This window comes from Dendrobates tinctorius, unplaced genomic scaffold, assembly GCF_039654945.1.
Source record: "Dendrobates tinctorius isolate UK_male_01 unplaced genomic scaffold, ASM3965494v1 ptg000121l, whole genome shotgun sequence".
Taxonomy (NCBI): domain Eukaryota; kingdom Metazoa; phylum Chordata; class Amphibia; order Anura; family Dendrobatidae; genus Dendrobates; species Dendrobates tinctorius.
The window spans coordinates 93,076-105,568 of NW_027361789.1; the positions used below are offsets into that span (position 1 = coordinate 93,076).

The 12,493-nt window shown below is 41.4% G+C and overlaps 1 protein-coding gene across 5 annotated transcripts in view; it reads right to left on the bottom strand.

The window, feature by feature from the left end:
- The window catches only part of LOC141046814 (cohesin subunit SA-2-like), a 195,255-nt gene that overhangs the window by 8,974 nt on the left and 173,788 nt on the right, over positions 1-12,493 (bottom strand). For 4 of the 5 annotated variants that reach the window (XR_012219668.1, XM_073541431.1, XM_073541429.1 and 1 more), the window contains 2 exons: positions 9,762-9,907; positions 6,777-6,878 (listed from right to left, as the gene is read on the bottom strand). Coding sequence is in view for 4 of the 5 variants with exons in the window: in XM_073541431.1 (XP_073397532.1) it covers positions 6,777-6,878; positions 9,762-9,907 (248 nt within the window). In the remaining variant the exon portion in view is untranslated. The remainder of the gene's footprint in view (positions 1-6,776; positions 6,879-9,761; positions 9,908-12,493) is intronic. The other variant, XM_073541430.1, reaches the window with a different exon arrangement.

Here is a 12,493-nt window from a genome sequence, read left to right on the forward strand (position 1 = left end):
GAGAATATAGGAACGAGCAACCCCACTTAAAAAATCGTGAAAGATAGTCGTCAGCCGAACAATAGTTTGGCTGACATTTATGCATGGCCAATTTGTATTATACCAATGTGTAATAATTTTTGGACTATATATAAAAAGTATCTTGTTTACCTAATGATTCCAAATTAGGCACAACTGCACAATAGAGTGTAAATGTAGGAGCGTGTAGCATAATGATCCTACATTTGCACTAGCTGTAATGTGCAGTTGTATCTGATCTGTAATCATTAGGTAAACAAGATACCTTTTATATCTAGTCCAAAAATTATTTCAGCTACAATGCACAGTTGCCCTGTGGTTACTTTTCAGGCACCCTTACTCCGTACTGCTAGGAGTCCATGGTACATTACACCATTGATTGGTGTCATGAATCAGCTACATCAAAAATACCTTGTAGATGGAGGATTCCATGACATAGATGATTTGGACCGTTTTGTTGCAACTTGGTGCAGGCACCAATGGTGACATGGGTTTAAAAATATTTCATCATTTTGTGACTAAGGCCGGAGTCACACTATCATAAAATACGGCCAAACACTATGTGAGAAAACATCGCATAGCATTCGGCCCAGTGTTAATCTATGGGGCAGTTCACATCAGCGTTTATTTTCTCAGGCGTATTCGGCATGCGGGTAAAATCGCAGCATGCTGCGATTGGCACCAAGACTTGGCCGAGACTCGCCAATGCAAGCCTATCGGTGCAAGAAAAAAAAAAAAAAATCACACAGCACTCGGACCACGTGAGTGCTGTCTGATTTTTACACACCGGTGTCTTTTGAAAAGCTGGCAATTCATCTGGTGCATACGGTAAAATCACAGAGTGACAGGTTAGAATAGAATAGATAATCATACACGCCAGCAATTCAGCAGCCGCGTAGTGTAAAATCACAGCAGGAGTCGACAGGATAGAAGAGATGGATTACATACAGTAAATACACATAGAATAGGTAGCTATACAGATGTCTGTGACAAATACAATTAGTGCACTGTGTGTGCAGCTTACTGTACATGCATTTAATTAATAACAGATTATTTTTCTGAAAAACATGGTGTGGGTTCCCACGTAATTTTCTTAACCAGCAGAGGTAAAGCCAATGGCTGGGGGCCGATGTTTATAGCCTGGGAAGGGGGTAATACCCATGGAGCTTCCCATGCTATTAATATCAGCTCACAACTGTATACTTAGCCTTTACTGACTATTAAAATGGGGGACCCTAAAAAAAATGACGTAGGGTCCCCCTATAATTAATAACCCGCAAAGGCTATGCAGACAGCTGCAGGCTGATATTAATAGCCTAAGGGACCATGGATACTGGCCCCCCCAGGCTAAAAACATCAACACTCAGCTTCCCCAGAAAAGGTGCATCTGTAAGATGTGCCAATTCTGGCACTTAGCCTGATTCTTCCCACTTGCACTGCAGCAGTGGCAAGTGAGGTGATAGTTGGGGGGTATATGTCACCTCTGTATTGTCAGGTGACATCAAGCCCCCAGGTTAGTAATAGAGAGGCATCAATAAGACGCCCCAATAACAAACCCCAAAGTCATATCGGATAAAAAATACACACATACACACACAGAGAAAAAAGTCCTTTAATTGAAAGAACGATACAGCCTCCTTTAATAAATCTTAATTAAACCATACTTACGACCTCGCCAATTGCAATGACACCATTGTCGTCTGCAAAAGAGTTAAAAAAACACAACAATATTCCTCACCTTTTTGTAGAGATGATGATAATCCATTTGTTCCACACTGGTCTAGCTCTGCTACATCTATATAGCAGGCTGCTTGGTGCAACCATCGCCTGCCATCCAGCAGAGACACTGAGCAGCATGTGCTCAGTGTCTCCTTGTGAACTCCTATTCTCTGTCTGACAGCACCACGTGAATGGGAAAGTTCTCCTGCTCGCGGTGCCATCAGACAGGTCCTGCGAGTTCATAGCCATTGAACTAACTAGCTATGTGATGTCGGCGCAAGCGCCATGGGAAATGCATCATGCAACCATGCAGCCTGCCATCTAGATGTAGAGATGTAGTAGAGCTAGACCCATCGTGGGAAAAATGGATTATCATCATCTCTGCGGAAAGGTGAGGAATATTGTTGTTTGTTTTTTTATAACTATTTTGCAGACGACAATGGCGTCGGTGGAATGGGCAGGGTCGTAAGTATGGTTTAATTAAGATTTATTAAAGGAGTCTGTGTCATTCTTTCAATTAAAGGTCTTTTTCTGTGTGTGTGTGTTTTTAGCTCCATGGGTATTAACATCGGCCTCCAGCCGTTGGCTTTCCCTCTGCCGGTTAGGAATAATACGCAGGAGTCCACACCATTTTTTTCAGAAAAATAATCTTTTATTTATTAAATACATGTACAGTAAGCAGCACACACACTGCACTAATTGTATCTGTCACAGACATCTGTATATCTAACTATTCTATGTGTATTTACACACGGCTGCTGAATTGCCTGCTATATACACTCACTGGCCACTTTATTAGGTACACCATGCTAGTAAGGGGTTGGACCCCCTTTTGCCTTCAGAACTGCCTCAATTCTTCGTGGCAGAGATTCAACAAGGTGCTGGAAGCATTCCTCAGAGATTTTGGACCATATTGACATGATGGCATCACACAGTTGGCGCAGATTTGTCGGCTGCACATCCCTGATGCGAATCTCCCGTTCCACCACATCCCAAAGATGCTCTATTGGATTGAGATCTGGTGACTGAGGAGGCCATTTGAGTACAGTAAACTCATTGTCATGTTCAAGAAACCAATCTGAGATGATTCGAGCTTTATGACATGGCGCATTATCCTGCTGAAAGTAGCCATCAGATGTTGGGTACATTGTGGTCATAAAGGGATGGACATGGTCAGCAACAATACTCAGGTAGGCTGTGGCGTTGCAACGATGCTCAATTGGTACCAAGGGGCCCAAAGAGTGCCCAGAAAAAATTCCCCACACCATGACACCACCACCACCAGCCTGAACCGTTGATACAAGGCAGGATGGATCCATGCTTTCATGTTGTTTACGCCAAATTCTGACCCTACCATCCGAATGTCGCAGCAGAAATCGAGACTCATCAGACCAGGCAACGTTTTTCCAATCTTCTACTGTCCAATTTCGATGAGCTTGTGCAAATTGTAGCCTCAGTTTCCTGTTCTTAGCTGAGAGGAGTGGTACCCAGTGTGGTCTTCTGCTGCTGTAGCCCATCTGCCTCAAAGTTCGACGCACTGTGCGTTCAGAGATGCTCTTCTGCCTACCTTGGTTGTAACGGGTGGCAATTTGAGTCACTGTTGCCTTTCTATCAGCTCGAACCAGTCTGCCCATTCTCCTCTGACCTCTGGCATCAACATGGCATTTCCGGCCACAGAACTGCCGCTCACTGGATTTTTTTTCTTTTTCGGACCATTCTCTGTAAACCCTAGAGATGGTTGTGCGTGAAAATCCCAGTAGATCAGCAGTTTCTGAAATTCTCAGACCAGCCCTTCTGGCACCAACAATCATGCCACGTTCAAAGGCACTCAAATCACCTTTCTTCCCCATACTGATGCTCGGTTTGAACTGCAGGAGATTGTCTTGACCATGTCTACATGCCTAAATGCACTGAGTTGCCGCCATGTGATTGGCTGATTAGAAATTAAGTCTTAACACACAGTTGGACAGGTGTACCTAATAAAGTGGCCAGTGAGTGTATATACACACACACACACACACACACACACACACATATACATATGTGTGTGTGTCACTGCCATCTATACGTCTTCTACCTATCCTATGTGTATATATCTATTCTATTCTAACTTGTCACTAATTTTACGCGGCACATGAATTGCTGGTTTTAATTCTATGTAATATATATATATATATATATACACATATACACATAAAGTGCCTTGTGAAAGTATTCGGCCCCCTGGAACTTTTCAACCTTTTCCCACATATCATGCTTCAAACATAAAGATACCAAATGTAAATTTTTGGTGAAGAATCAACAACAAATGGGACACAATTGTGAAGTTGAACAAAATTTATTGGTTATTTTAAATTTTTGTGGAAATTCAAAAACTGAAAAGTGGGGCGTGCAATATTATTTGGCCCCTTTACATTCAGTGCAGCAAACTCACTCCAGAAGTTCATTGTGGATCTCTGAATGATCCAATGTTGTCCTAAATGAATAATGATTTTAAATATAATCCACCTATGTGTAATCAAGTCTCTGTATACATGCACCTGCTCTGTGATAGTCTCAGGGTTCTGTTTGATGCGCAGAGAGCATCATGAAAACCAAGGAACACAACAGGCAGGTCCGTGATACTATTGTGGAGAAGTTTAAAGTCGGATTTGGAAACAAAATCATTTCCAAAACTATAAACATCCCAAGAAGCACTGTGCAAGCGATCATATTGAAATGGAAGAAGTATCATACCACTGCAAATCTACCAAGACCCGGCCGTCCCTCTAAACTTTCATCTCAAACAGGGAGAAGACTGATCAGAGATGCAGCCAAGAGGCCCATGATCACTCTGGATGAACTGCAGAGATCTACAGCTGAGGTGGGACAGTCTGTCCATAGGACAACAATCAGTCGTACACTGCACAAATCTGGCCTTTATGGAAGAGTGGCAAAAAGAAAGCCATTTCTCAAAGATATCCATAAAAAGTGTGGCTTAAAGTTTGCAACAAGCCACCTGGGAGACACACCAAACATGTGGAAGAAGGTGCTCTAGTCAGATGAAACCAAAATCGAACTTTTTGGCAACAATGCCAAACGTTATGTTTGGCGTAAAGGCAATACAGCTCATCACCCTGAACACACCATCCCCACTGTCAAACATGTTGGTGGCAGCATCATGGTTTGGGCCTGCTTTTCTTCAGCAGGGACAGGGAAGATGGTTAAAATTGATGGGAAGATGGATGGAGCCAAATACAGGACCATTCTTGAAGAAAACCTGTTGGAGTCTGCAGAAGACCTGAGACTGGGACAGAGATTCGTCTTCCAACAAGACAATGATCCCAAACATAAAGCAAATTCTACAATGGAATGGGTCACAAATAAATGTATCCAGGTGTTAGAATGGCCAAGTCAAAGTCCAGACCTGAATCCAATTGAGAATCTGTGGAAAGAGCTGAAAACTGCTGTTCACAAACGATCTCCATCAATCTTCACTTAGCTCGAGCTGCTTGCCAAGGAAGAATGGGCAAGAATTTCAGTCTCTTGATGTACAAAACTGATAGAGACATACCCAAGCGACTTGCAGCTGTAATCGCAGCAAAAGGTGGCGCAACAAAGTATTAAGTTAAAGGGGCCGAATAATATTGCACGCCCCACCTTTCAGTTTTTGAATTTCCACAAAAATTTAAAATAACTAATAAATTTTGTTCAACTTCACAATTGTGTCCCACTTGTTGTTAATTCTTCACCAAAAATTTACATTTGGTAGCTTCATCTTTGAAGCGTGATATGTGGGAAAAGGTTGAAAAGTTCCAGGAGGCCGAATACTTTCGCAAGACACAGTATATATATATAAATGTGTGTGTGTTTTGAAGAATATTTCCATTGAAATCTGTAAATAGCTTAGAGAATTACTAATCGCATTGCAATCGGATAGCAATCGCACTGCATTCAGATATAAATTGGATGCTAGGTGCGACTCTCGGCAGGGACACTCGGACTGATTTTTTATACGTTTAGTGTGACTCCAGCCTTAAGGCCGGAATCACACTACCGTGTGTGATGCAAGAAACTTGCAAGAGTCTCTCGCATCAACACCCACTCGTGCGAGTTTCTCGCATCAAACACGGTAGTGTGATCCCGGCCTTAGACAAGTGTCGCTGTGTAACCTGTACATATATGTTGTTTAACATCAAACATGCTTGCCATGACTATATGCAGGAACATCAGTTAAACCTGGGCAAGTCTGTGCATTTATGTCTCGTTATGTTATAGAGAATACAGACCATGCAAGAAATGTTAAAAATCTGTTGTGGCTAAAGTAAAAAGAGGAACAATCCATCAGACAGGTCTTTGTACATCTTTTGATGGTGTTTAATATTTTTCCTACAACATATTATTTAATTAGATATCAGCCACTTTGTGCCCATCAATGTTATTACCATAAACACTTGCTCCTTACAAACATTTTGCTCTCATTTTCAATAAACAGGATCTTTTGGCCTACAAGTCCAGCAACTTTACAGGATAATGTTTCTTCCAATATTCACAAATGCACCTACAAATACATTGCTTCTTCTGGTGCTGTGGCCCATACATAAATAAATATAGGCTCTAACTTCAGAGTTAGAATATTGCAAATTTACGCCTCACTTGCTAGCACGTGGGCATGCCCAAATGTCATGTTTTGTTGTTTTCTAAGCTGTTCAGCAAAAAAACTAACAAATACTGAGACATGTCTGATATTGATGCGATTGGTGCCTTAAAAGCCATTCAAGTTGATGGGTCTTTAACAAAAAACTCGACATCAAGCAGATGTCCTCAGTGTTGCACAGTAGAGCAGTCCTATTTTCACTGTTTAATAGTTTGAAACTTGGAAACTTTTTACTGGCATACAAGAAAAATCGATACTTCAGTGATGAACACAGAATAAAAATGGATTAAAATCCGTTGAAAAACACTGATCCAAATGATAATTGTAACACAGAGAGAACATGATATTCTGTACAGCATTCTCATTTCACAGTGACACCAATGTCTCTATGGTTGTTTCTTACCTGCTTTAAGCACAGGACCAGTGATTTTGCACTCTCTATCCTGTTGTTTTGTCTTGTTCGACTCAGGGTCTCCTTAATGATATCACCAAAATCAATATATGTCTAAAATATCAATTTAGAAATATGTATGTCATTGTACTATCCAGTTTATCTATTAACTCATGCAAGAATACAAAAGTCCAGCAGTTAGTGACCCTGTGCTTTGTAGTCACTTGACAGCATCGGAATCTTCATTAAAAACACTCTTTAATGGAAAATGATTGCAATGACTAAAGGCACCATTGTGACATGCGTTTGATAGAGTCGATGTTGGAGTTGAGACTTTTTAAATTTTTTGAATTCAAGGGTGTTTTTTATGAAGATTCCGCTGCTGGAATTTCTTTTTTTTTTTTTCAGGCTTCTTCAAATTATTTTTTATTAATTTTATATGGAAGGGTTACAATACACACATAAGGGTATATACATAGAAATAGTACATGTAACAAGAAAAATGGGAGGAATAGTGCAGGGAGAAACAGAATGCAGATAGGAGGGACATAGGAACATAAATAAATACATATACGGTACATAAAAGGTCAACTGAACCTTTTGCACCTGTGAGGTAGCGCTGTCATTTAAGTAGGGGATCACTCGCTTGGCAGCCACAAAATCAGATCCGGCACAGGTTTTCCATAAACCAGTATAGTCAATGCGGTTTATTAAACATCATAAACCATGACCAGCAATATATAAACAGCATAGCAACCATGACAGAGCTTCACTCTGTTAGCAATGTCCAATACACAGGCTTTTCAGCCACACAGTTCTATCTCACCCCGTCAGGGTTCTCTCATGGCTGCTGCTCCAGACTGCAGACATTAATTCCCTCCAGGGAACTCTCAGGCACTTGCAGCCATTACTCACAGCGTCCATACGTGCTGTCAGGCAGGAAGCCCCATCTCAGCGGGACCTTCCACACTGGACCAACCGGGACCAAGCATTCACCGCCTGTGACCTACCCTGGTCACATTATATGGTTCATAGCCACGCCCACCGGGTCACATGACTATGACCTCATCACAGGTCCTTCAAGCATTTACACACTCTTTCCAACAGTACTATAAACTGGTGGGTTTGCAGGTAACCAGGCCCGCCCATCTCTCTAGTTACCTGGAGACCTCTCCCTTACACATTGAAACAACACCTCAGCAATATCATTACTGAACAACACATAAGTCTCCATTCCAAAGCCACCCACTTTGGGATACATAATGGCCATTCAGTATTCTGCCATTCATCCTTTCTCCTGGGACATCCACTCAGCGCCCCCTAGCAGACACAGTGGTTACTACACCACACACCTTATACAATATTTGCAGAAAAAAACCACAAAGTCTGTTCAATCAAAAATAAATGGTATAGATTCCCACTATACATATTTTGATCATGTTTTATTTTTAAAAGGAATCTGTCACCTATTTTTAGCCCTATCAGCTGCGGCCACTGCCATCAGGGGCTTATCTACAGCATTCTATAATGAAGAGGACGTCACCGCTACAAGATGGGAGGCGCCGGACCGGACCGCAACACTCATCGGACCAAGACTGGACCCGGACCACCCCTGGGTGAGTATAATCTAACTCATTTTTCTTCTTTCAGGTTACATCGGGGGCTTATCTACAGCATTATAGAATGATAAGCCCCTGATGGCTGTGCCGGCAGCTGATAGGGCTAAAAATAGGTGGCAGATTCCCTTTAAAGACTCCCATTTATGAGGATATATCGAGTTGGAATTTTTTTTTCTTACACTTGGCTTTCCTTTGGTGCCACAAGTTTCCCTGCATTGATCATCCATTCTTTTTTGGGGTAAGCTGGCCATTTTTATTCCATATTAAACACGTTAATAAGTTGCAATTGAAATTTGCACAAAAATATTGAAACGTTTTGTGTACACACGCTAGGCCAGGCGAGAAACACCCAAATAAACATAGCATGGGCAACAAGGGGGCCTGTTCCTGCTCACCTATCAAATTCATAAAATTTGGTGTGACTTACTCCAGAAATCTATGCCAATCCCCGAATGACGTACTTTTCTGGCGGTGGCAAACGCTGGTTAACAGACGTGCCAAATTCATTAAGTGCTGCATGTCGCTTAATGACTCAGGTGGCTACTCCAGCGAGCGCGTCATTAAGACTGATGTGCGCTACCCCAGTCTTAATAAATCGCCCCCATAATGTTATTGTAAAAGTTGCAACATGTCTCTAATCATAATGCATGCCTGTAATATTACATCATTACAAAGTAAAATAACTAATGGAAATAATAGGGAAGTCTCAGCAGGCCCTATTCACAATAGTCACCGATCCGTTAAGGGGTTTGGGTGGGATCGTCCGACTTTTATCTAATGTGCATGGGTATCTTTAATGATTAATGGAAACATATGCTATTATTCATGCAAACAAGGATTTTTTTATTAAAATTTAGAAAATATGCAGGAGAACTTTTAAAGCCAAAACATGGATTCCTGCTTGGATTCCTCCATTGGCCATTGGATCTGCGCACAGATTGGGATCTGGCTATGGAGATATTCTGGGGGTTTTCTACTATTAATTTCAAAATTTGCAGTGCACCTATTACTTTTTTTTACTATTTATCCACATTTGAATAGGGTACAAAATACCTCATTCACATACATTGTCAATAAGATGTGAGCAGAATGCCAAATGTGTGAACATGGCCTGACAATAGTGTCCTGATAGGTTGTGTCACCAGCAGCTAACAATTCATTTTTCATAAGCTGCGGAAAATGACAATAAATAGTAAACTAACCAAACAGCGTAATATACTGTTTTTTTTTCCAAATTTCTGAACAGATAGTCAATCTCTTAAAATAGTTGACTGTAATAAAAAATGGTTCATAGCGGAGAATGTGTAGTGTGTTGTGATGCAAACAGAAACACATAGTAACCTAAGAAAGAAATGCTGGACAGAGGGCTGTAATTTACCTTCATATACTGCTTATAAATCTCTGCTACTGCAGACATTTCCACTACGCTGGAAGCTATTAGCTTGCAATAAACAGCCAGCAGCATCCTCTTCCTATGTAAAATAACCAGGGTCATGTCCTCATTGGTCTCAGGCACAACTGCGTCTTAAAATAATAAAGGACAGTTAGTTCCTCCGCAGCGACACATAAATACCGAACAAGTGATAATTATATGACATTTCATTTTTAAACCCACAGCAGTAGTGCATTTAGCCTCATGATACTGCCCTCATTGTGTGCCGCTGCTGGCACCGATCTGACAATGGTTTTATCCACAGTAACCCTTCCTATACAAGTTCTAAATACAGGCATCTTAAATGTGACTAAAACCTAAAAGATCTGCTGTCCTTTCCATTATCCGAGAAAACTACAAAGACTCCCCCAAAAGATGCTGTGCACTAGAAGAGCCACGCTGCGCATGTGCGATCATGTTTTCTAGTGTCATTATTTGGACACAATTTTCAGTATTTATTTATCTCTATCTATTTGGTAGAAGGATATGTAAAACTGGAAAATGTGTTATCAACATAAAAGTATCTTTCAAAATTAAATAGGATACAATACATATACATAGGACAATCCACTTTGGATAATCACTAGAAGGATCACATAACTGAGTTAAACTAAAAGATTTCCGTGACCTTGGCCGGGTGTCCTCATCAGTACTCTATGGCATCTGGAATAAAGCCATGCAAACTTCTTCAGCCGGCACATAAATGCTGGCGTTCTTGGCACCTCATATCATTACTAAGCCTCCACATCATCCACATCAGTACCTCATGGCAGCTGATCCAGGACAGTGCGACCTTCCTTGGCCAGCACTTAAATGCTGGTATCGAGTGGGTTTTGTGACACTAGTCACTACTCACGGACAAGCCGCGAAGCTGGGTAGTCAAGAGGTCCGAGGTCAAAAGCCAGGAGGGTACATCACAGACAGAGGGGTGAGACAAAGGCGTAGCTAGGTCACAGTGTCACAGTCCTGGGTCAGAATTCAAGAAGGTAGCAGATCACAAAAAAGGGCTAAGCAAATCCAAGGTCAAGCAACAAAGATCATATTACAAGATTAGGAGCACAGACCACACACACAACCTCTTGAGTAAATCTACAATTGGCAGTAGTCTAAGGCAGAGAGCTGACTAAATTACTAATTACTTGAAACAGGATACACATGGATGAAGCCCCGACATGCCCTGGCCCTGATTGGATGATTAAACTGTCACTCAAGACACTGAAAGCTCAGCATTCCTCTTGGACAGCTCAGCTGTCTATCACAATACTGACAGCTGAGCACGCCCCTATCTTTGATTGGACAGCTGAATTGTCATTCACTGCATCTAGACACACTAGTAACATAGTTATTAAGGTTGAAGGGAGACTTTAAGTCCATCTAGTTCAACCCATATCCTGTCCTAAACTGCCCTAACATGTTGATCCAGAGGAAGGCAAAAAAAACCCATGTGGCAAACAGTAAGCTTCACATTGGGGAAAAAAATTCCTTCCCGAATCCACATACGGCAATCAGACTAGCTTCCTGGATCAACGCAATATTAAGGAAACTAGTGTATATACCCTGTAATATTATACTTTTCAAGAAAGGCATCCAGTCCCTTCTTAAATTTTAGTAGGGAATCACTCATTACAACATCATATGGCAGAGAGTTCCATAGTCTCACTGCTCTTACAGTAAAGAATCCGCGTCTGTGAGTATGCTTAAACCTTCTTTCCTCCAGACGTAGAGGATGCCCCCTTGTCGCCGTCACAGGTCTAAGAGTAAAAAGATCATTAGAAAGGTCTTTGTACTGTCCCCGCATATATTTATACACTATAATAAGATCACCCCTAAGCCTTCGATTCTCCAAACTAAATAATCCAAGTGTAATAACCTGTCTTGGTATTGCAGACCCCCTAGTTCCCTAATAACCTTGGTCGCTCTTCTCTGCACCCGCTCCAGTTCAGCTATGTCTTTCTTATACACCGGAGACCAGAACTGTACACAGTATTCTAAGTGTGGTCGCACTAGTGACTTATATAGAGGTAAAATTATGTTCTCCTCATGAGCATCTATGCCTCTTTTAATGCATCCCATTATTTTATTTGCCTTTGCAGCAGCTGCCTGACACTGGCCACTAAATGTGAGTTTGTCGTCCACCCATACACCCAGGTCTTTTTCAGTGACAGTTTTGCCCAGTGTTTTACAATTAAGCACATAATTATACATCTTATTCGTTCTACCCAAGTGCATGACCTCACATTTATCCCCATTAAAGCTCATTTGCCATTTATCAGCCTAAGCTTCTAGTTTACATAAATCCTCCTGTAATATAAAATTGTCCTCCTCTGTATTGATTACCCTGCAGAGTTTAGTGTCATCTGCAGATATTGAAATTCTACTCTCTATGCCCCCTACAAGGTCATAAATAAATATGTTAAAAAGAAGCGGGCCCAAAACTGACCCCTGTGGTACCCCACTGCTAACAGTGACCCAGCCCGAGTGTGCTCCATTAATAACCACCCTTTGTTTCCTATCCCTGAGCCAGCCACCTACACATATTTTCCCCTATCCCCATTGTTCTCATTTTATGTATCAACCTTTTGTGTGGCACCGTATCAAAACCTTTTGAAAAGTCCATGTACACCACGTCCACTGCATTCCCTACTGATAGGAGAAATCTTAACAGGTTCCTCTTACAA